The sequence below is a fragment of the Ruditapes philippinarum genome, unplaced genomic scaffold, assembly GCF_026571515.1.
Source record: "Ruditapes philippinarum isolate M1 unplaced genomic scaffold, ASM2657151v2 ctg2060_1_1_1_1, whole genome shotgun sequence".
NCBI classification, from domain to species: Eukaryota; Metazoa; Mollusca; class Bivalvia; order Venerida; family Veneridae; genus Ruditapes; species Ruditapes philippinarum.
Genome location: NW_026862190.1, coordinates 21,087 through 46,651, shown reverse-complemented (window position 1 = coordinate 46,651; position 25,565 = coordinate 21,087). Strand labels below are relative to the sequence as shown.

The following is a 25,565-nucleotide window of genomic DNA, read 5'->3' as shown; positions in this document are numbered from 1 at the left end:
TTTCGTGTTCTTTCGTAATTTCTTTACAATGTATGCACGTTTGTCATATAATGATCTTGATCCTTAAATTGATCTTTTAATCTTTAATATTGTGATTTGACTTCATTCTTTTCCAAATTAGTTAATAAGTTTGTTTCGTTGCAAATCAGCTAGTTTTTATTTAGAAATGCAATATATTGATTCAGCCTTATATGATCAATTCAAGTTCTATATATCAATGGAAACAAAAATCAGGAGCATTTGATACTGATCCTGTTAATTTCGTTAACACGGATCCTGACACCTTTGTAATTGTATTCCCATGGTAATGGCTAGTCAAGCGTTGTGATGGTCATAAGATGTCGACGGTGGCGTCCAATACTACGTGTTACAGCTGTTGGTTGTAAGTACTTCTCTTATGAGTTTGATGATATAAAATCAAATATTGTAAAAGCAACAACAAAAAATGATACCGCAGGGCATCAAAACAACTGCCAGTCTTTTGAAAAGACCACCTTTACTTGACCTGTTATAGGTAATGCAGCTTCCTATGCACTGTTTGAACCGCGTCACGACGAAACCAACGTAATGCGTTTGCAACCAGCATGGATCCAGAACAGCCTGCGCATCCGCGCAGTCTGATCAGCATTCATGCTGTTCGCTATCAGTTTCTCTACTTGTAATAGGGTTTGTAAGCGAACAGCATGGATCCAGATCAGACTGTGCGGATGCGCAGGCTGGTCTGTCTCCATGTTGGTCGCAAACGCATTACGTTGGTTTTTTCGTGACGCGGCTCTTTTGTCTCCTATTCAAAATAGACATATTTAGTAAGAATTTCATTAATTTTCTGCAATAAGTGTATTTTACACAAGATGAGCATATTATATTATTAAACACTCATTATGCTTCTTGTATTTTAAAAAGACCACTTAAACTTGACCTGTAAAACGTAATGCGGCTTTAAATGCATTGTTTGTGCAAAATAGATCTAGACATATTCAGTAAGAATTTCCTTGATTTCAATAAACCAAAGATGAGCATAATATAGTTTTAAACAAGGGTGCCATAGTCACAAAATACGCCTGTTTACGAAAGCTTTAGATGGAGATGGGGGCATTATGGATAAGTGTTATCTAGCAAGCAAGTTTTTATCCTTGGCACTGTGTTGTAAAATGAACATTAAAACAAATCAGTAGGGAAGATATGCACAGGATGTGTGACCTTGACCTTGGTCGCAGGGACCTGAATTTTATGCACGGCACTCAGCCTCACAATGATGAACATTTGTGCCAAATTATATTGAAATCCCTCTATGCATGTAGAAGTTTTGCTCCAGACAAGCGTTTTTCTATGAGCTCTAACTGTGACCTTCACCTTTGACCTAGAGACTTGGTTCATGTGCAGGGCACTACGTCTCATGGTGGTGAACAATTCTATAAAGTAACATTAAAATTCCTCCATGCATGTAGAAAATATGCTCCGGACAACATCTGGATATTTAATCATCTCCAGTGACCTTGACCTTGCAAATATTAACCTAAATTAAATGTGTCACACCTGTAGTCATGATAGTTACCATTTGTGCTACAATCCATCAATAAATGATGACTAAATGGTCCCTATACACATCTTCAAATTTTTATCTGAACTTTGACCTCTATGTGTAACCTTGACTTTGGTCGCAGGGATCTGAATTTTGCGTGCGACACTCAGCCTCACAATGGTGAACATTTGTGCCAAGTTATATTGAAATCCCTCTATGCATGTGGAAGTTTTGCTCCGGACAAGCGTTTTTCAATGAGCTCTAAGTGTGACCTTGACCTTTGACCTAGAGACCTAGTTCATGTGCGTGACATGGCTTCTCATAATGGTGAACATTTCTATGAAATTTCATTAAAATCCCTCCATGCGTGTAGGAGATATGCTCCGGACAAAATCTGGATATTTCATCATCTTTAGTGACCTTGACCTTGTATATATTGACCTAAATTATATGTATCACAGCCATAGTCTTGATAATGACCATTTGTGTTACAATCCCTCAATAAATGATGACTAAATGGTCCATATACACATCTTCATATTTTTATCTGAACTTTGACCTCTATGTGTGACCTTGACCTTGGCCGCAAGGACCTGAATCTTGCGCGCGACACTCCGCCTCACAATGGTGAACATTTGTGCCAAGTAATATTGAAATCCCTCTATACATGTGGAAGTTTTGCTCCGGACAAGCATTTTTCAATGAGCTCTAAGTGTGACCTTGACCTTTGACCTAGAGACCTGGTTCATGTGCACGACACTGCTCCTCATAGTGGTGAACATTTCTATGAAGTTTCATTAAAATCCCTCCATATATGTAGGAGATATGCACCGGACAAAATTGGACGCCGCCCGCCCGCCAGGGGCGTTCCCATAATACGTCCCGTTTTTCAAACGGGCGTATAACAGTCATTGCGCTTGTTGTATAAAACAAGTGAACATATACAAATATCATTTGATCTTTATTTTGGCAAAATACTGTTTTAACATTATTATACGACAATTATGGATTTTCTGCCAGTTAAACTGAAGCAGTGTATGTCTCTAACAAGTTGACAATGTATTGTTCAATAGATACCTTGTCAGGTTGTTGACACACAATGAAAGACTAGGTTTCCAACACTTTTTATAAGACGACCGTTTTAAATATACAATGCATTATATGCTATTCACATAATTAATATAATCAGTCACTATTATGGTTAATCGCAGATCCAGCTTTATAAACTCTGCTAGAAAACACCGCCATTACAGTTTGTAAGTGTCTTTTTTTAATTTTAGTTTTGTTTCTTTTCTTCTGCGTCATTTTCCATAAACCTACACTAAACATATGCAATGTACACGTAACACTGAATTCTCTTACTTATAGAAACACATAAAACAAGTTTTATCTATGTTGTCCCGTACATTTTTACATGTCAATATTCAAATGTCAATTTTTCGAGTGCTAGCGGCAACGTTTTTTAGAAGTATAGAGCAAACCAAAACTTATTCTTAGCCATACAATATCCAATACAGTCACTTGATCCTAGATTGTAAATTGATTTGACAATGGACAAGCTAGGTAAGTACACTACACACACGCAGCGATGAAATAGTAAAATACTGTCAATATGCCACTTACGCATCTCCATTTGAATACATTTGTCTGAATTTAATATTGCACTATTTTGTGACTTACTTGAATGGTAAAATATCATTATTCAAGTCATGTATTCGGATTAGAATTTAACTGAACAACAAACACAATTGTTATGATCACAAAGCAGACGACATAGAGGAGTAAAAAGATCCGGTCTAATATTCTTGCCAGCTTCTGCCATTCTTCTCGTTCATCCTCATTGCCATCCGTGTGAACAAAGTGTTTTTCAATGTGTTGTAAAGTTCTGTTTTGTTCTCGGAGGAGAAGTTCAGAAAGTTGAGTATTATAACTTTCTTGGTCAAAAGATAATTGCGGGAGTGATTTCAGCCGCGGTTGCGATCTTTTCTGTGGATTTTCGGTATTTAATGGACGTGAGGTATGATTCATAAGTCCGATTCCATTTTCTCTTATGACGGTGTCAATATTTGTCTCTTCTATGGTATGTAACTGAAAAGGAATAATTTCACAATAATCACATTGTTGAAAAAACATAAACCCAATGTTGTTTACAAACACATGTATTATACCAACAAAACGGGCATTCAGCCGAATTAAAATATATTTTAATACATCAATTTTACATGTTTTGCTCATTTTAATAGGAAAGCTGTATGTAATATCTTAACATAATCTGTGTCTGCTTAACCCTGTTCTTCATATAGACGTTTTTTTCACGCCTTTTCACCCCCCTTGAGGTCTCAAAAAGTGAAAAAAATGCCTTATTTAGACCCAAACAGTTGTTTTCGTTTAAGAAATGATGTTAAAAAAGTGATCACTTTTTCGGCGTCATTCCCTATCAAATAGATACATCAAAGGGTGCCAGAGGCTGGATGTGCCCCTTCTGTTTGGGGGTTTGAAGACCCCTCATCTCCAAGAAAACTTTGGACTTGTGAGAGGCTAAAATGGCCTCAGGTCGACCTTCTGGTAACGTGTAACCAACGTTGAAAAGCCTATGACTATAACTTAATCCATTGAGAAGTTGCAGCACTTTGAAATCAGTTTTGATGGAAAAATCAACGCAAAATAGTGATTTTCGGCAATTTTGAGATGTCCCCTCGTTGCCATGGTTACAGTATATTTAAGATTGAGTACGCAGTTAAAAAGGCCATGGTCCAGTCAATACTTGTGCCAAGTTTGAACAGTATTGAATACTTTTTGATAGTTTCATAGCAATTTGAACTTGTAACAGGAGGCTTTTTAAATGAAAACAGCCATTTTTCACAAAATGCTCATGAAATAATTAACAAATAATACATGGCCTTGAGGGCAATATGCAAGTTTACGGACTGATTGGTCCGACCTCGGAAGGTATATGGCCCGAAGCGCAGCTGAGGGACATATACCTTCCGAGGTCTGACCAACCAGTCCGTAAACTTGCATTTTGCCCGAAAGGCCATGTTTTATTTGTTATACATGTATTATACCGAATCTAAATCCTTTCATCCCTTTTGTTGCTGACATTTTTACTTTAATTTGCTTTCAAATAATAATTTATTTGTTCAGTGTATGAAATATCTCAAACCCTAGTCGGATTAATTATTATTATTTTCAAGCAATACAGAAAAAAATCATGCTCTTCTTTTGTTATTCAATTTTTGTTAATCAAATTAAACAGGCAAAAAACCCGAACTTTAAGATTTAAAATGACGTCATCCAGTCCATATAAGAATTATGGACCGTCCCGGTCTGTATGCGGTTTATGGACCGGATGACGTAATATTAAATATAGAAGGGCGTATGCAAATGAGGTTAATATTGGGTTAATGAATGCACATAATGTCAATATATCATAAATATACTGATAATAAGATACAATGTATTGATTAAAAGCTACCTGTGTCAAAGGAACATTTTAGTAGAGACCTTAAACCTGTTCACAAGACCACTCGCAAAGAAAGTAATACATATTCCTCTCAGAATGATAAATGGTAAAAATAGCTTTTACACAATTTCTTTTTCTCGACAGCTATAAACAAACACTTCTTCCTTCAGTCTGTTTTATACAATTAAGCATGACACTGATGAACTAGCCGATTACTTATATCATAAAATGTGTATCATTTACTGAAAAAACATTACCTGGTTGCTATTTTTATTGTCAGATACAGAGGACGTACTATCTAGGTCATACTCTGTTCTCATGCAGCACGTTTTTGGGTGCCGCAGAAGATATTTCCGCGTCCATTTTGGAACTATTTTACCCTTGACGTCACCTCTATGATGCACGTTCAGCACGAGAACTGACATCACCAAGGACATACTGACTAGCAACATTGATACCGCAAAATAAGTACCTTTGAAATAAATTAAAAACAATTGAAGAAAAAAGATTTTTTTTAAATATACATTGAATCACGGATTTATATTACATGTAATATAAATCCGTGATTGAAGGTTTAAACTGCAGAAATACTATTCAATTAAAAATTCAAAAAAAAAAAAAAAAAAGAAATGGAGAGAAAACAACAAGAAACTATTAAATGAACTTGGGATTACATCCAACTTATATTTTGCAAAGAAAAAACCAATGTAAACTGAACTGTGGTAAAAATAGCTTTTACACAATTTCTTTTTCTCGACAGCTATAAACAAACACTTCTTCCTTCCAGTCTGTTTTATACAATTAAGCATGACACTGATGAAAAAGCCGATTACTTATATCATAAAATGTGTATCATTTACTGAAAAACATTACCTGGTTGCTATTTTTATTGTCAGATACAGAGGACGTACTATCTAGGTCATACTCTGTTCTCATGCAGCACGTTTTTGGGTGCCGCAGAAGATATTTCCGCGTCCATTTTGGAACTATTTTACCCTTGACGTCACCTCTATGATGCACGTTCAGCACGAGAACTGACATCACCAAGGACATACTGACTAGCAACATTGATACCGCAAAATAAGTACCTTTGAAATAAATTAAAAACAATTGAAGAAAAGATTTTTTTTAAATATACATTTAAGCACGGATTTATATTACATGTAATATAAATCCGTAATTGAAGGTTTAAACTGCAGAAATACTATTCAATTAAAAATTCAAAAAAAAAAGAAAAAAAAAAGAAAGAAATGGAGAGAAAACAACAAGAAACTATTAAATGAACTTGGGATTACATCTAACTTATATTTTTCAAAGAAAAAAAAAAAAATTGAATGTAAACTGAACTGTAAATCTAAGCATGAACAAAACATATGTTGCAGTAGCAATTTTTTTAACATTTAACACAAATTCATAATAGACTGTCTATGTGGAGTCCTGTTCTGGTACAAATTATTTTTATTATTTGGCATGATGCCAACATTGGATGCACTTCATGCATCTATCTCATTCCGATGTTACTTTGATCTATAATATAATCATATCACAATACACGCGCAGGGAAGAAACTACTTACCAAGAATTGGAAAGTTGTCTGAGGACGGGGGAAGAAAATCAGAAATGACTAGTAAAAACACAGCTTGTGACAATAGCACTGTAACCTCTAACGACACTTTCTCACCACTTTCAGATGGAAGTAAAAATCCTGAAATACATATTTATGCAATTAATAGATTATCATATTGTGAATAATAACGTGTTGTAAAAGGTGAGGACTTTCAGATAATTAAGTAAATAGGTTACAATAAAATTATCTGAAATGTGGAGACCAGGATCGCCAATCGCAACTACCCGGCCCTTTCCGTCAGTCTTCGGATAAGGACCTCGAACACAATAGTATGAATACACAGAACGGATACGGTATTTCGGTCTTACGTACGCTAAGAAACTAGACATGTAAACAAATAATAATATAATGCTGGGAGTTGTTGACAAGAATCAAGTAAATGCCCACCTAAAATAAGTGAATTCATAGATTCAAAAGCAAACAATACATTATTTGTATACTTATAATTATGTTTGTAGAAACCGAAAGTAATAGCAAATTGTTCAAGTATTTTGATTTTTTTAACATTTAACACACATTCATAATAGACTGTCTATGTGGAGTCCTGTTCTGGTACAAATTAATTTTATTATTTGGCATGATGCCGACATTGGATGCACTTCATGCATCTATCTCATTCCGATGTTACTTTGATCTATAATATAATCATATCACAATACACGCGCAGTTAAGAAACTACTTACCAAGAATTGGAAAGTTGTCTGAGGACGGGGGAAGAAAATCAGAAATGACTAGTAAAAACACAGCTTGTGACAATAGCACTGTAACCTCTAACGACACTTTCTCACCACTTTCAGATGGAAGTAAAAATCCTGAAATACATAATTAAGTCCAATTATAATCCAGTAGTCAGTACTCTTCAATCAATTACACGGATTACATGTATACAGGTATCAAGTGACGTAGCGTCTACTATCTACTGCCAAATATGGTAAGCATGATGCAATCGATGTGCGTTAACACATTGAGGTCACATGTGTAATGAACAAAATGACCTGAGTAAACTGGAAAAGGACTTGTGTTTTAAAAATTATGGAGTGCAAACGGAAGATTTTTTTAGGCATCTTTTTTAATTTACCTTTCTATGGCTGCATGAATAATACGGAAAAATGTTGATACTAGACTAGAAAAACCTTTGGATATGGATATGTTTTTAAAAGTATGATATTTATTTTAAGGATTTGAATGCATCACATTCAAGTTTATTTTTGTACCATAATGATTCAATATAAATCTAATACAAAAAAATAAAATTAAATTTTGTATGATATACATGCGATTATATTCAATTTACAGGGATTCTAATTTTGTTTACATCAACTATTTAAAGTACCTATGTTTATTTGAAATTGGTTAGATATTATTCCTTCACACGGTTATACAGTATATATGTTAAGTCACAATGGTATATAGACAGATAGATGGTATTTAGATTTTAATATTCTATGTGACTATTAAGAGACTCCCTGTCATATGTGACCTTTTTCTGAAGGTCCCTTGGAAAGTCACATATGACAGTCACATAATTCATATCAGAAAATTCCGACAATTTTATAACACACGTTTCGTATCTGAGTGACCAGATATTATTTATTTATGATAATCATTTATTTACATGTATGAATTAAAATACATATTTTAAGTTTGAATGATAAACGAGTGGGAAGAATTAATTTGAGAATGCACTTAGCTGATATGTCTGCATGATAGTGCATTGTATAATTTAAAGTTGTGAACAATTAGAGAGCATCGATAGCAATAAAAACAAAAAAAATCATATAGTTGAAAACCGCAAACTGGAGTTTTTTAGCTGTTCAATTTGTAAAATGATTGTGTGTTATTTCAATGTATGTGTATGTTCAAACCTACGCTAGGATATACATAATTGCTTCATGAATATTCCATTACCATGCAAACGTCTTGCACCTCATGTAAAGATACGCTGAGAGCATGTTTTATAATAGTTAAACTCAGAAATAAACAAATGAGCCGCGTCATGACAAAACCAACGTAATGCGTTTGCGACCAGCATGGATCAAGACCAGCCTGCACATCCGCGCAGTCTGATCAGGATCCATGCTGTTCGCTTACCAACTCTATTACAAGTAGAGAAACTGATAGCGAACAGCATGGATCCTGATCAGACTGCGTGGATGCGCAGGCTGGTCTGGAATCCATGCTGGTCGCAAACGCACTATGTTAGTTTTGTCATGACGCGGCTGAAATAATTAAACCTACCAATCGCTGCAATAGCACTAACAAGTATACATGGAAACATCATTGTCATCACATAGAACGAGGACCTTCTTGACATAATAATGCTATACTCAACATCCGTGTACAGTTCTGTGTAATTCTTCACATTTCGTGTCGATGTTAATGCACTAACTACCCATTCATTGTTGTTGATAAAGTCATCCAGATCCCCTACATAATATAAGAATATTACACTTTTGCTTATATATTAACCCTAGATCTTCTGGAACAGACAGTAATTAGCCTTTGCCACCAGTAGCAAACAAGACCAGCCGGCATATCTGTCCAAGCTTTACACTGTTGGATGTCTAATTATGATATCCCCAAAATGGAAAGTTAAAAATGGGAATATTTACAAGATAAGCAGAATTTCGAATGAATTGTTTACTAAACATATTGTGGATATTAAGGAATGTCTTTATCCTTAAACCAAGTAATAAAACAAAGGCTGCAATCCTATGAAATGGTATATTTTGATTTATATGTAACAAAATTTAAGATAATTGTCACAAGTGTATTACAAATTGATATTGTTGTTAATTTCTGTTCTAAGTTTAAAAACAACACCAAAGAAATCGCACAGTGTGAGCCGGGTACCATGATTAAAATTGAAACATCGTGCCACATCATGCTTTCCATTCATCTCATTACCTTAAATACAGAGACAGACAGGTGCATTGATAAAATATATTTTGTAAAGAAAATATTGTTCCCAAGATGTTTTCAGCTGCGGTGCGTCTGTTTACAAAATTGTGTACTTATTTTTATCGATGAGATTTGCTTAAATGTGGAAAAGTATATCAAATTAAGTAAAGAAAACAAACATTTGAATAACATTTAAAATCTTCGACATAATTTATTATGATGAAACCTTCATCATCATGTGACTTAGGGATGTTTTAATAATTCTTGGTTTCTTTATACCAAATCGTTATGAGGAACAGTGAAGTATACTTTCTTTATATGAAGCTATTACAGTGTGTTATTGTATTATAGTAATGATATGATGAGGTCATATGTCATGGGGCCACTTTTAATCCATTGAAAAACAATGACAGTATTATTTCGATATGTGACACACTGGTTTCAAGTCTTATAAACTTTATTAATGCTGTTTTATTGCCTACAAAGTCCATTCTGTTTATAGCGTCATATTTAATTTTGATATATTGTGCTGAATCTCTGTTTTATGTCAAGAGAAACGAAGACAATGTTATAAGAAAACTAATCTTTGAATTTTCTTTGTTCTGTTTTATTAAATAGATATCCGTTAGTCTAATGAAAGTGGTAAATATAAATAGATACAATATATATATTATAATATTGTGCTAATGCAAACATATCCCAGATATATTGTTACGGAATATAAAAATGGTTATGTGTGTATTTTCATTAATTATAAAGCGTTACTATTTCAAACTCACTACTGTTATATTTATATTGAACTATTTTATATTATATACGGTTATTGTTTTGTTGTTAGTGATTTATTATAAACATATAGGCCATTTGATCAGAATCATCGCGTACCATTACATTATACTTTGATTGTTTTGGTTGCTTCAAACACTTAGCAGGAATAAAAACACTAGACAAATTAAGATTTCAGATGTTTAACTCATCACTTTACAAAACAATAGACTTTATAATACAAAGATAAAATGAAAATGGGTGAAAGTAAAGTATTATTTGCATGGTGGTGGAACAATTTTGACGTAAATCTGCTCTAAGGAGGAACAACTCATAATGATTGACTACACATGGTGGTATCTATTTTATAGGATAGCGTACATTTATCATGACATGTTTACATGATTAAAATGCATTATTCTTCTGCATCAGTTGAAAAGTGTTCCAATTACATATTATACATATACGTTCTATGGCACTATTTCTCAAACTATCTTTGTAATAACATTTGATGTATTACTTTCACAAAACGAATATGTAAGCTAGCATAACCTTCAATATTTAAACTTAGATGTCTTCAAATCTCAGTTTTGTTCTGTATTTAAAGTGATATATTTATATAAAAATAAAATCGTCTAACTCTTTCACCATATTAGCTGAATAAGTACGTGGTAATATTCTAGTATCAAATTGTATAATCGCAACCGCAGTGTTTTAATACATGTTTATAGTCCGAATATAATGTACTACATGTTCAATTATAACAACATTAAATACAAAAACTACAGAGTGCAAATAGTGCAAATGATGCTTGAAATGTCACTCACTGATCAGCGATTTTGTTGCAATATCTTATGTTATAAATTCATCGTTTCCTGAAACTTGTTTCTGATGGATGGATATTTATAGAAACAATGATAGCAGTCAGTGTTTTGTTTTGTTGTTTTTTCTGAACGTCAGGAGTAGTAAGACATACTAGTATATGAGTCTGGGTTTGTATATAAAGCATATTTGGAAGAGATTTGACTAAAGGTTTAACCTTACTTAATACTTCATTAACCTGAATAAAGTATTATCAAATATGTTAAGTACATCCATGAAGCATATGTAAACACAAAATACGTGTTCTTATGAATGTTTACTTTACTTCTGATACCAACTGAAGAAATATATTGTTTGCATAATGTCAAATACATTTGTATATTCTAAACCTCAAGATTGCTGACCAAGTACCCTTAAAAGTGACATTTCTCAAATCTATATTGAATAAATGACATTTCAAGGACCATTCACAAAACAGAACAGTATCTATAGAAAGATCGCTTGTTTCCCACGACAGAAGTATGGTCAGAAAAGCTAGAAATGAAAGTTAGTGCAAAAGTAAACACACCATTCCTACCGGATGGAGAAACAGGGTAAAAGTCCAAATCTGTTTGAGAGTGTGACCACGAGCCGAATTTAAGTTTACACGACTGCGTGTCAAACGGGAAATATGTGACCGTCACACGACATACACTGTTAAATACCGTAGGGAAATTATACTGGACGCTGCCATCGTGTAGAATTTGGGCCCGGTAATCAGTTAAACCAGGCATCATTACTTCTTCATTAGAACTGTAAATATATAAATATTTATATACACAATACATGTATTTGTACACAGTGTAAATTTTCTTGAATAATAATCGCTGGGTTATAACAACTGAACATAATAACTTTATAAACTGTCATGCACCGATAAATAACTGTATTGAATTATTCTGCTCTTTTAGCCATAAAATATTTGACAAAATCTGTCGGTTTATATTGTTAGTTTTTTATGTATTTATGACTCTCAAAATGGACGTAAGTACGTTGAAATCAATCATTGACAGCAGCTTGCTGTGGAATATTTTTTGCTAAATAATAGAATTATAAATCATAGATAGAAATTTAACTACCTATCGTAAAGTGCAATATCAGGTATCCATACAGCACTGTAAGGTACACGAAGATGGTCCACACCATTATAATCTGTGACGTTCCACCGTAACTGACAATCATTCCAACCCTGCATCATTAAAACTGCTATCATTATTCAATACATATATTTTTATATTTTTAGCTTTAAATCATATCGAAAAACTTTTTATTGACAATTCCACAAGATATGATATCTACTGTATGGTGATTTCCCTTTAAGGAGAAAAACTTTTTTCCAAAATGCATATGGAGGTTCATTAAGTCCGTTTGAAACTGATACGTAAAGAGGCCTTGTCACCTAAAAGTTATGATACTTTTAAAAAAATAAAGGGCATCTTAAAAATGTTTTTCTATTAAAAAATAATAAGAGTTGAGTAAAATTGTAAAGGGAGAGGATGCAATAGCTCTTTTATTCAAATATTCAATAAGCATTTTTTTCTAATTCTCAAATAACACCAATTTGATACTTTATCCGCACAATAGATATAGAGGCAAAAAGCTGTAAATCAGAATGATGTCAAATAAAAACATAACAGCGTAAAACATACAATTTTCAGCGAATGTCAGACACAATATTAACTAATATCATTTTCACATAGTCGTAAAAGGCTACATTGGTTTAATATGATAAACATACATTATTTTGAATAATGACATGATGTCAAAGATATCCAACTTGAAAGGTATATAGTCATCATTGTATCTGACCATTGCCAAAATAAACTTAATTTCGCACAAGAAAAAAAGAAGAGTCTAGGTTTTGTAATTCAGTGTCTCCCACTTAAGCTACTTTTTAATAATGATGCCATTATATCAAGAGCACCATAAGTAGGGTACACTCAAGTGTTCCGCCGTATACATTTTAATATGTTAGACCTTAGAGACATCGGTTTTAAACCACTACTCGAGCAATCTTACTTATGTTCAGTACATAGTGGAGAAACTTTGAGTAACATAATGGCCTTTGGCAACTTTAAGTAAGATATGTCACTTCCGGTATTGTATTTTATTATCTGTAAACAAGACATTGTACAGTTGATTTGAACTTTTTAGATAAACTCTTAAACAATTAACATGAAGCCTTGCGTAACTACGTAACTATTCACTAATCGAACTTAGGTATTTTGCTTGCATTTTAAGTTTTTGGCATCAAATTCGTTTAACTACTTCCAAAGAAATACATTGCATTATGTTTGAACAAAGCGCACAGGTGTTTGCTTAATGTACTTATCTACAGCAATAGACGAGCATTCTATCTAGGAAGTGTTGACGAAAATGACTACGATCGATATCTTTTATTCATTGAAAACATAAGTTTACATACCATCCGGACCCACACATTTGTCTTCAGAACTTGGTCCTTTTCGTCCTGTAAAGGATTGGTATAAAAATATTTATGTTTGAGAAAAACTGTAAAATAAATATGAAAAGACAAGTATTTTGTTTGCTATCTTACACAATGTTTTACCAAGCAAACATTCTTATGAATAATTCAAACATCAAGATTATTATGAGTATAGTAAATAACAAACACTTCAAAGTAATAAGGCTTCAATAGGTCAAAGAATATTTTCTCCATGTTTTTCTATAACTTAATGTAATAAGTGTATTTGTAACAATTCTTTGGTTACAATTCTTTTATAAAAGTCAAATGATTTATTCAACCGCAATACTTAGTTTTTGTCGTTTATTTATTTATTTTACTTAAAGTTTTATTTGTAATTCTCTATTCATGAAAGCATGATCTTTTGTAAAGTCATTTTCATGTTTGTTATGAACTATTTTTTTCACCAAAAGACGCATAATCAGAATGCACCCAATGTATAACACCATATCATGACCCTAGTGAAGCATAGTAGGAAAATACAAGTCTGGTATAGAATTAAAAACATGTCGTCTGCAAACCAATTATGGTAATATGAATAATTGCTTTTACTACCCACTAGTGAATTGTAAATAGGCCTCAAATTGCATGAAAATACACATAATAGTCTAACGGTGATAAGTTGTAAAACTTGCTATTTTTTATAATTACTTCTAATTGAACGTGTGCTGACAAATGTAATTTTGTGCACTTGAGATACCCAGAGATCGTATCATCATTTCTTTTCCTATTTTCTCGTTGACTTTAATAACTATTGTGTAAAAGGCTTACCAGGTTGATTATTTGTCTGAGGGCTATATTCAGACTGACGTTTACAAATCTAGGACCTGTCATGCACACCGGAAGTAAGTCAGGTTTGTAATTTTCAAACAGTTTCACGTGCAGAGCAGCCGATATGACGTCACTGGTGGAAGTCTCCCGCCATAGTAGTATCAGTAGAACTAAAAACAGACAACATCATTATATTATGAACTATATCGTTCAGCAATAGAAGATTTTGAATGATGAACATATTTATTCCTCCTTATATAAACGATAAAAGATATATTTGAAATGTGAATAGGTCAAACTAAAACGACAACTGGCTGAAAAAAAGACCACAAGTATTTATTGTACTGCTAAAACGAGAATTATAAACACCTTGATAATCATAATTGCCCGGGTTTGAATGAACCTGTTTATAGACTTTAAAATTTGTAATGAAGTTATTCAACACCAACCTTGTATAAATAAATATTTCAGTTTATAGAATACATGTAAATTGTACAAATGGTTTGCATTATTAAATTGCGTAGAAGATAGTTTCGTTGTCTATAAAGTGAACATAATATGTTTTGAAGATGCGATTTTTTTTCGAAATAAATGCATACATTCTTTTATTTGCATTAATTAATATGAAGCCAATATACTCTAAATACCTTCTATGTTGATTACTTTCAGAGATTTTAAGAAATTTTTGAATGAAATATTTTAACTTTAACATGATTGTTTTTGCATCATCAGAGGTTCGCATTAGCTGCAGAATTTCTGCAGAAATTAGCTAAACGAAAGCGTTGGCGCCAGAAAAAAAATGGTTTTACATTTGCTGGAATCTTTACTGAAATACATAAATCTATATAAAAAAGATTTCTCATATTTTCCTCCGAATTAAATAAACATGGATGATAATTACCTACTAATTGTCTTATACGATTGCAAGTGCTGCTATCATTAAATGTTTATAATGTAAGGTATTTCAAAGAGATATTTACACAAAAATGCCTGTATTTAAATGCAGTTCACCATTTATATCAATGATTTTTGTTTGGCATAGCTGTTTTAAAATCGTTTTTAATATACATTTGTAACCAATGAAATTGTAAGTTGCAAAACCATGGAGGAGGAACTGTTAGACAGAGGATGGAGTTCTTATGAAAAAAAATGTTACGGAGTTCCTGGAAAACGTTACGGATTTTGTCGGAAACGTTTGTATCAACCGAAGAAACACTCGTCTAAAATGATTATTTTCATGTTTAAAAAAAGTGTTTGAGGTGCTAGATTAAACTTTGATGGTTAAGCATGCCTAACATATTGTATTATGTGTCAGAAAACAAGTTCATTGTCCATTTTTCATCACTTCTTGTTTAAAATCTAGTAGTTTTGAGTAAAATTTCCAAATAATTTGCTCATTCGTACAAATTGATCTGTTAATTTGTGATTTTCATTGTCTAGCTTAATTACCTTATTTTGATGGAAAGTTGCAAGTAAGAAGCCCCGGCTAAACATTTATGCCCGATTTTTCAAATTTCCGGGTGCTCTACTGTAAAGTCTGAAGATGTCCTAGAGTACTTCTGATAACTTTTTTTTGTCTCATTCTTGTATTCCGGTTGTAAAAGCTCACGCGCAAATCAGTAGCAACGGAGAAGGCTTAGAAAACTGTGATAACATATAATTTTAATTAAAATGTTAATATTATTCATATCATTAACCAATCTTTTGGTTGAATATAACGCCATTGTTCCTTAAGCTATAACACGAACATGCAAAAAAATTAATATGAAAAAGCCAAAAAGCATATCAATGCGGAAATGCGAATGTGAAAATGCAATGATAGCCAAGGACAATAATAGCCAAGGACAAATGTGGTATCTTGGCCTAATTTTATCGTCCTCTAGAGAATAAGAAAATATTTAAACGAAAATATACTCCAAAGTTGGACTGTACCTTATCTTTTTTTTCTTCGGATTTTCTTATTTTCCGGACACAAAGCGATTTATTACCAAACGACATGAGCCACCATAAAACTTTGTGTAACCTCTTGATAACAGCAAGCGATCAACAATTAGCTCAAATTGACATGCAACACATTTTTTTATAATTTTATCTGGATTTATCCGCGAGTGATCAATAAGGGTATAAGTGTAATTCAGGTATTGAAATAACTGTATATTTAGGCAATCTCCGTTAAAATTAAGATTGTTAATCAGTATCTTTAATAAATTATTAATTTTATAATTGGCGTTGATTATATTTTAAATCGTAAATGAGGCCTTTACATGTAACATGAACTAATTTTACGCAAATTACATTTTTTTTGTAATACATTGCACCAGGTGTGTTTAATTTGGTAAAACTTAAAAAAAACTGAAGATTTTTTTTTTACATTGATCGAGATAAGATAGAAATCTCAAGAGTTCAAGAGTGTGCAAACTGCACACGGACATATGATAAATTACTTTCAATGGGTTTTCGGATTACCGGGACACCTGCAATTTTGAGATGCATATCCGGTATTTTATTTGTTTCTTATCTTAAATATCAAGTCGCACTTGCATTAAGTGCATTTTTTAACCCTTCTGGCAATCGAAGGAAAGATAATTTTAATGCATGTGTTAGATTCTTGGGTATAAAAATAAAATGCCTTTCCATACAAACATAGTTAATGTTAGTAACGTATATGAACGAATAAGGAAAGAGAAATCAATAACTAGAAACTCAAATTAAAGTTCAATTTATCTAAACCAAATGCATTTATCAACGTGTCAGAATTAACACTTAAAGAAGCATACCTCCCAGATTCATACTATTGTTCATGAAAATTTTTAAAATTTATTTAAAAGTGAAATATTGTGAAGTGAAAAAAGAATGCTATTTATATATTGCACGCACCACTAACAAACCACGTAAATTACCAAAAAGATTAAAATATACATAAACAGCACTTGCTGTGTTATAAACACAGTAGAAATAATACATGGTGACAATTACTGCGAAATAATTCATTAATTGCACAAAACATGCAAATTATAACTTGAATCTTGATTCTTTACACTTTTCATAAAATCTTACATTTTTCTGAATTCGAAAGTTGTTTAAATATTTTGGCTAACCTGGAGGCTCGCAGCTTTTACTTGCTGACTTTGTGTAATGGATTTGCCTCCCCTTGTGCTTGGGACAGTCCAATGAAATGAGGGATCATAGTATCAAAACACAAAAATTGAGGTACTACAGACTTATGTGCAGGCTGACCAGGCTCTATACCGGTTGCAAAGACATCATATTCGTTTCAATTAAAATTATATAATGTGAAGGAAAGCGGCGATCCATAATTACGACAATCATACAGAAAAAATGAATTAAATAATAAAGAAAAATCATGAACAAGGTGCCGGTAGCTGAGATATTATGTTAATTAAACTTCCAACTCAAACAAGAAAAAAAGAGCTGTAAAAATTAAAGCTGACCTTTGAATCGAAAAGTTAGGGAAACCTTGCAAAAACTTAGGTAACATTTTCTGGAAGCAAAGATACTATGGCATATATCGTAAGTAGCTCATCATAAATCATTAAGCACTTTACCATTGTCTTAAATAAATAATAAGAAAAAAAACGTCTGTAAACACGTAATTCATAACGAGAGAATTCTGCTTAAACGTAATATGCATATTTCACACAGTATAATTATGTGCATAAATCAAAGTAAAAACGTCTATATACATATATGAAGTTTCCTCATACATTTATATTACTCATTTTAAAGTGTTTGCTCTTTTTATGAAACATATTATGGGCTTTCTTGAAACTTTGCAATCGTCGCTCGTTATTTGAGTACCCGTAGCATTTGTCAACAAAGTTAGATCGTTCAAATTGGAAATTTCGCTTTTTTCTGGTGGAAACATAATATCTTTACATAATATGGCGATTTTTTTATAAAATAATTATCATTTGGAACAGAACAAGAGTATTTTTAAGGAAAGTAAGTTCCATATAATTCAAAACTTATCATAACCCAAGAACCGTTGTATACAATTTTATTTGTTAGGTGTACACCCTAAGAAGGAAAATTCTCGCTCCCGAGATAATATCTTTTTGTTTTCAAACAGGACAGATAATTAATATCAGTAGTTAGAAGGTGAAACTAAAATTTCTTTGATATAATTTGTCAATATGCAGCTAGATTTTTCAATCAACAATATCTGTTGACTTTGTAACATAAAACTATTACTAACAAGGATGCATTATGGTATATTAAATACCCACATTAGCAGGATCGGGTTCGTGAAATGATGAATGACTTAAATTCTTTTGCACGTAATAAAATTTAAATACACTGAGAGGGATAAATATTTGATTTCATCTCGAAATCTTCATTTATACACAGTGTTTACTTTTAGTGGGGCCACTTAAATTTCCGTATACTATTTAACTTCCGCAAAGCTTGTTTATGAAGTGTGTAAATAAAAATTACAAAATTTTAATATATCATACTTAATTTGATATATATTTGGAACAACGCTACTGATTATATCTAACTTAAGCTATAATTTTAAGTCGCAGTTTAGTTGATTTTTTCAAGTTGTAGTTTAGTTGAATTTTAAGTCAAAGTTAAGTTGAGATTATAATGTTCAACAATATAAGATGAACAAATAGCACCTCACGTACTTTTATGAGTGCACGTATGCCATACATCACTTTTTGAAAACTTGTTTTTGACCTGAAATGATTAGATAACTTTTTACCACTGATCTTTACATACCATGTAACTTTTAAGAACTTTAAATTAGAATTCACTGTAGGGGATAATTTATCAGTTAGTGAAAAAAAACTTTCGTAAGAGTGTTATCACGAATCACAAGGACAATTATAAAAAGGGTTATCCGAATTATAAGAGGGTACGCCACTTAAATAAATTGTGATACATCACGAAATCATCAAGATAAGTTATTTATGACTATTATCATGACTAACTTATGGTAACAAATTGTGCATGTCAAATATTTAAGTCAATTCTTACTTATGCTTATAAACTAGCTTTTGTACAGCTTCTTTTAAACTATTTCTTCAATCTGGAAAAATGTCATGCAGGTCAGATACTTTGGAAAAGCTAATCACATTTCATGAAAATATCAATGAACTGAATTGTCATAAAATGTGGAAAATGGGAGATTCCTCCGAAACAGTGAAAACAACCAAATCACATAAATAATTATTTTTTATTGAGTCTGTTCATCAGGGATAAATGGAAAAGTGCAACATCTCTCAACCCTCCCCCTAGCACCGACATAAGCGATATACAATCTTTAACAGTTAGATCACATAGAATTTATTTCAGTTAAATTGTGTTCGAAGCTAGAAACTTCTTGAAATACTCGCAGATCCGTTCCTGGTACCAATGATATCCATTAAGACCACAACAATAAAACAACAGAAAGTCAAAATGTGTGTTTAAATTGTTACATGGTGGCATTGTTGCGTGCTTTCATCTGTGTTGCTTTATTATTTTAATATTTTGTTTATAGTTAGACTTTTTATGAATAAAAGAGCGAACATACTGGATTTTTTTCTTTATCTTGTGGTCACAATATAATAAAACAGTAGAGAAAACAACAACAAAAACATAAAGCGTTAACTCGTGGTCATGAAGTAATTCAAAAGAAAAGTTCAAAAGATATGTAACCAATGAAATGATAAAAAAGTAACGCAAAACCACAATTTAACATTTCCTTTTATTCACGAAGTAATAAATCAGACCCCACATGTCTCCTATGTGCTACAATATAACCTTATGCTAAAATTCTGATATTGTATTGTCCATTTTGCAATATTAAGGAAATTTTTAATTTTTAGAGAGAATTTCAAATAGAAAATTTACTGACTAAATAGCGAACAGCACAAATCATGATAGGACGGCAGGGATGAAGGGATGAGCTGCCCGATGTTCGTCGCATGGGTTAAATATGTTGCATATGATAAGAATGAATGATCTCACAACATCTCTAAAATCATTTACACAACTTATCTATATACATAATATAGACTGTCATAAGCATCAAATGATTAAACAATACAATGCAGTACCGATGTGTTACGTTTATGATATTATTTTATCAATATCGAATGTACAGTTGGTATATGCATGATATGAAGAATTTGATAGACCATAACATGAAAGTAATGCATTGCTAACAACTTTATACTCATATACTCATAACAATATTTTAACACAAAACATTTAAAATTACAGAGTATAAACGACTGGCAAAATGCCTCGTTCACCTATCCTAGTTTGTTTAACAGTAACTAAGATTAACTGACTGTCATGGTGAGTGTAAGCACGTGTTTCGACGACAGAATAACCAAGTTATTTACATACTTCTTAAGCAATTAATATTATTCCATTTTAAACAACAGCACAAAACGAACAGATATTTTTTCACCTCTTAGTAGGCAAAAATGTGAAATCAATTTAAAAAAAACAAAACAATTGGTTGTGATTGTCAGAAAAGATACCAAACATTCATACGAATATAAAAACTCAAAATATATTGATCATCATATTTTATTTTCTTTTGTTTAGTTTTGCATTTTTTTTGTTTGATGATATTTATATTATTTCATCTCAGCAAAAAGCTTCAATTAAATGTCTGTTCAAAGCAAACGATCGATAAGGGTTTGCAAAAAGCATTTGTCTAGACCATGACTATTCGCGCAGTCAGATCAGGATCCATACTGTTCGCTATCAGTTTCTCTACTTGTAATAGAGTTGGTAAGCGAACAGCATGGATCCTGATCAGACTGCTCGGATGCGCAGGCTGGTCTGGATCCATGCTGGTCGCAAACGCACTATGTTGGTTTTGTCGTGACGCGGCTCACATAGTGTGTGCTTGTCGAAGATTTGCATGTTGCCTTTGGTGCCTTATGTGCCATGTAACGTATCATTTTCGCCACAACAATGTTATCATGTACGCCAACTATTATATTAATTCTTTGATTTTCGCCAAGTTTATTTCACTTTATGTGCAAGTTTTGTCTTTTTTATGAATTATGAAAAAGTTTAAGTATTTGCCAATGTGCCATCAATGAGAATATTTTTAACGAAGCAACAACCTGTGCAACATAATGCTTTAATTGCTTACTTAAATCAACTGGGGTTGCACTTAAAACAAAAAGATATGCGAAAGATAATAATGAAATATTCTCAAATAAATTGAAAATCGTATTTGTGTGCTATTCTTAGCCCGATTTGAGTGAAAGTGTTGCAATGTTTTTCAAGCTTTGGTCATTATAATAATTCTGAAGCGAATGATCTGAAAGGGAGTTTGCATACAAGTTATTTGTCTAGACCTGTATCAAATATAATATTAATTTCCAGTCCAACCTCGCTAGTGTATCAAAATGGATCTATGAAATAACAATTATCAAATATTATCATTTTATATTGAAAACCTTTTTTGTAACAATGTTTTATAGTATTGTAATTTATTTTAACACGTTTCTAAAATGTTTCAACTCGAGTTATACTTAAGTAGTATCATGTGTTTACCTTGGGTCTTAGCACATCAGTTTGTCAATATGGCGCCCTTATATGATCATTATGCCAAGGTCAAGTGTTAGCGTTCCTTTCAGATATCTGTGCACAATTCGATGAGCAACGTGACGCGTAATATCATATAATATTTTATTTTTAAATTCAACTTTAAACCGGAAGTATCAGCGAGTCGTCTGCAGATATAAAAGAGCATAAAGACCATCAAAGGCACGGCGTATGGACTATTGCTCTTTTATGTACAAAATATTGGGTTGCAAAAAATAGCACTAACTTGACTGTACCCTTGCAAATGAAGACTGCTTTTATCTAATTATCATGTTACTGTTAGAGGGAATCCGTGTCATTTAAGAACTTGAGTGGATTTATTATCTTAATAACACAAATTATTAGTTAACTTGTGAAGCTGCATGCCTCTAGATGAGCCAAATTATTTCAAGAAAATTAAACTTGATAAAAATGTGCTAAAATCTAACAAAAGTAATACAAGTTCAGATTCAAGTCATAACTTACATGTTATATACAGTTAAGGCCTGCAGTATTTTGCACCATATTTCTACTGCGTGACTAACGCAGTAAAGGTTAATTTTGTTTATTTCGACCTTATTTTGGAAATTTACGTGAACTGTAAGTGCTGTTTGCAAAGTGCAAATTATTTACTATATTTTATTATTTTTAAATTGTCATGAAAAATTAGCATGAATCTGGACGATCGCTGCTTTGATTTGACAATGTATAACGATAGACGAAAACTTCAATATAACATATTTGAAACTAGTTATACAACATATAAAATAAGTTTCCATCGACATAGAGTATACGCATGGATATATGAGAAAGAGTCAATATGGCGGGCTATCTACGATTTCAAACTGCTTTAAAATATTAACGGAAATACGGAGCGACAATTTAATACAATTATTTGACTAGGATCAATGTTAATAACTCTGTCTTATCATATAGTCATTTATGCGAGCGAAACGTTATAATTTGTCATTAACTGTGACAATGTAACCATGCTTATGTCAAGAAAATGTGTCATAAACTGTTTGCATGTATGTATATCAAGAATAGAATTGGATTGTGTTATGAATCAAATAAACATTGTTTAATGAAGTTACAGCAACTAATCTGTTTCCGTTTTGTTTAAGGACGCCATGTGTAAATAAGCAGTATAGTCCGTATATATCTACAAAATATTATCTTTATAATATAAATGTATGTAATATTCAATGCTTAATGAGGGTCCATTCGCCCTTCCAGGACCCCGGATATGTCACCATTCATGTCCTGAAAGGTTATTAACCTATAAATTTTGAATTCATTGATACTATGATTGATACTTGAAATGTATGTCGAGTTTTCTGATGTTTACTATTTTGATGCCCGGGAGGCTAATGGGACCATAATATGCATCATGGAGAAAAATAAGGGGTTACTGCCAAAAAACATGATCATATTTTTCGGACGAGCTTGACTGGCTGATAAGATTTAATCCCACGGACTGGTACCTGATACATGTAATCCATATGCATAGTCAACTTTCCAGTTTTTCACATGTAAAATATTAAGACTTTCTATACAACTTTTATTGCTAAACGACCTTCCTATGTATATACAAGTAACACAAAGTAAAAGAACGACTTAATATAGACTATAATTATGATTCATAGTTTTTGCATTAATTTAGTGACACTATATTTCTAAACTAGAGTATCAAATTGCGTTTTATTTTGGCTAACCTAGAACATCTGGTTATATGAATAACTGCATAATATGATAAATGTGGCATTTTATAAGTATATAGTAGGCAGTAACTATTACAAAAGATGCGAACTCTAATGGTATGAAAACAAATTTAAATGAATTATTCTTAACAAACAGTCTAACCACGTGCTAAAAAGTGGAAACTTTTAAGAGCTCAGATATCCCTTTTCATTGAAAATCATTTATCAATGAACAGTTTCAACATGTTCAATGTCAAACTGACTTTAAAATCGGTAATTTACCCATTAAAGTTAATGTATTTAACGCATGATCCCGACCGTGCACAGTTAGTAACTATAAAAACTTCGCGCTAATATTGCCCCCACTCAAATTTTAAATATCTTAAATAAATCTAACACAGACTCGGGGGGATTTCTTATGACTCGCTCCACACCTTTAAAGTATAATGAGAATGTGATAACAAACACATTCAATACTTTTCATTTATGTCAGCTAACCTTGACTAGTATAATGAATATGGATAATTTTTTATGTAAATACCTTTATTATCTCATTTTGCAATAAAATATACCACAGATAAACTTACCGAACCATAACAAAAACTAGTGATTTTACGTAAAAAAAAAGACACACACGCGAAAAAAAAAAACACTAGATGATCTAAATTTCTGAACAGATATGCTTAAAATATAAACCAAGCCAAGTGTTTGAGTAATCATTTTCAAATCCTTTCATATGTATACATGTATATATAAGTTAATACCTTACTTTGTTCACTTTTCACTTGAACAGAAAACAAAGCCAATTGTATTTAACTTTAATCTCATTAAAGAATAAAGTAAGACCTACCTGCAAAATAGCAGAACTTGAAGTTAAGGAGAACTGAATTCATATGAAAATTCTACATATAAATCCAGTAAAGAAAAACATCCAGACAGAAAATAAAATCCTCGTTTTTTGTCAAACCATCCAACATTAGTTAATATTGAATCAATTTTCACAAAATATGTCGCGCAAGCAACGTTTAATCCATGTAAAATACTTGAATGTAACGCTTGCGGTTTGTCTCATTTACCACTGAAATACCAAGCGGAAATCATACTGCGCAAGCGTAAGTTAAATGTTTGTAAATCGTCTGCAAAAGTGTTAAATTCGAAATCTCGTTTGTTATTTGAGTTTCATGGTTAATACTTAGATATGAAAATGGAAAAAGCAAGTTTACTTGATGTTCGCGAAAGTTTCAGGAGAAGAAAAGGCAGTAATATCCGAAATCCGAACAGGTACACTAAGATGACCGTTTGTTTTTTTCCCTGCTTGTAGAGAAGAACTTTTTTTTTCATCCATTTATAAATCAATAATCTCAACCACAAATTTTACCAGTCCAAGAAATCGTTCCTAAAGTTTGTTATCAGTGTATTTGAATAGAGTGTTCCAGAGCGACCCTAGCAGTGTTATATAACAACTGAGCGTCACACAATATTTTTCATTTAGATAATAAAATAGGAGTGAAACTTATTAACCTTTCCCTTCATTCTCCTACCCATATCAATGTACACTATCAATTCATAAAAAAACAAAAGAAATCTATAGAATTTCCATGATGCATTATCAAAACAAGACCACTCAAGATTGGACACTATTTCAAATGGACTTGTGATAGTGTATTGTATGATTTTCAGTGAATGCACCGGTATGCACCCGAAAATATAACATGTGGACTGATAAAAAGGTAATTATTAGTCCATCGCTTATCATGCATCTCGATCTTTACCGATAACAATGGTCGAAAAGCCCGTCAGAATGCAGGATAGTTGCCTATTTTTTCTATCACGTAAATAGTTACAATTACATATACACTTTATTGACAGACTCAATCAAACCGAGTCTGCAATTATCTTGTAATTTTGTT

General features: G+C 32.2%; 2 protein-coding genes across 3 annotated transcripts; both read right to left on the bottom strand.

Annotated features, from left to right (window-relative positions):
- Positions 1–2,470: 2,470 nt before the first annotated feature.
- On the bottom strand, positions 2,471–5,463 carry LOC132718214 (neuronal acetylcholine receptor subunit alpha-9-like). Its single transcript, XM_060701859.1, has 2 exons — positions 5,243–5,463; positions 2,471–3,610 (listed from the first exon to the last, which is right to left on the bottom strand). The coding sequence occupies exons 1-2, from the start codon at positions 5,435–5,437 to the stop codon at positions 3,230–3,232; spliced, it is 576 nt and encodes a 191-aa protein (XP_060557842.1). The 5' UTR covers positions 5,438–5,463; the 3' UTR covers positions 2,471–3,229.
- A 347-nt stretch (positions 5,464–5,810) lies between these two features.
- LOC132718213 (neuronal acetylcholine receptor subunit alpha-10-like) lies at positions 5,811–25,158 on the bottom strand. Of its 2 annotated transcripts, XM_060701858.1 has the most exons (8): positions 24,506–25,158; positions 14,396–14,565; positions 13,565–13,609; positions 12,219–12,328; positions 11,669–11,892; positions 8,851–9,039; positions 7,296–7,424; positions 5,811–6,073 (listed from the first exon to the last, which is right to left on the bottom strand). In XM_060701858.1, exons 1-8 carry the CDS (start codon positions 24,546–24,548, stop codon positions 5,838–5,840), a joined length of 1,146 nt encoding a protein of 381 aa, XP_060557841.1. In that variant the 5' UTR covers positions 24,549–25,158; the 3' UTR covers positions 5,811–5,837. The 2 variants fall into 2 exon arrangements, with proteins under 2 accessions (XP_060557841.1, XP_060557840.1); XM_060701857.1 differs by lacking the exon at positions 5,811–6,073 and having other exon boundaries at positions 7,266–7,424; positions 11,678–11,892; positions 24,506–25,097.
- Between the last annotated feature and the right edge of the window lie 407 nt (positions 25,159–25,565).

What these genes read in the sequence shown, in the direction of transcription:
- LOC132718214 (XM_060701859.1), bottom strand. Translation starts at nt 5,437, where the DNA reads ATGTTGCTAGTCAGTATGTCCTTGGTGATGTCAGTTCTCGTGCTGAAC. An exon ending in ACAATAAAAATAGCAACCAG is followed by an intron (nt 3,611 to 5,242) that starts GTAATGTTTTTT and finishes ATTCCTTTTCAG; the next exon opens with TTACATACCATAGAAGAGAC.
- LOC132718213 (XM_060701858.1), bottom strand. Translation starts at nt 24,548, where the DNA reads ATGAATTCAGTTCTCCTTAACTTCAAGTTCTGCTATTTTGCAG. An exon ending in TCAGACAAATAATCAACCTG is followed by an intron (nt 13,610 to 14,395) that starts GTAAGCCTTTTA and finishes AATCCTTTACAG; the next exon opens with GACGAAAAGGACCAAGTTCT. An exon ending in TTCTCCATCCGGTAGGAATG is followed by an intron (nt 9,040 to 11,668) that starts GTGTGTTTACTT and finishes TATATTATGTAG; the next exon opens with GGGATCTGGATGACTTTATC.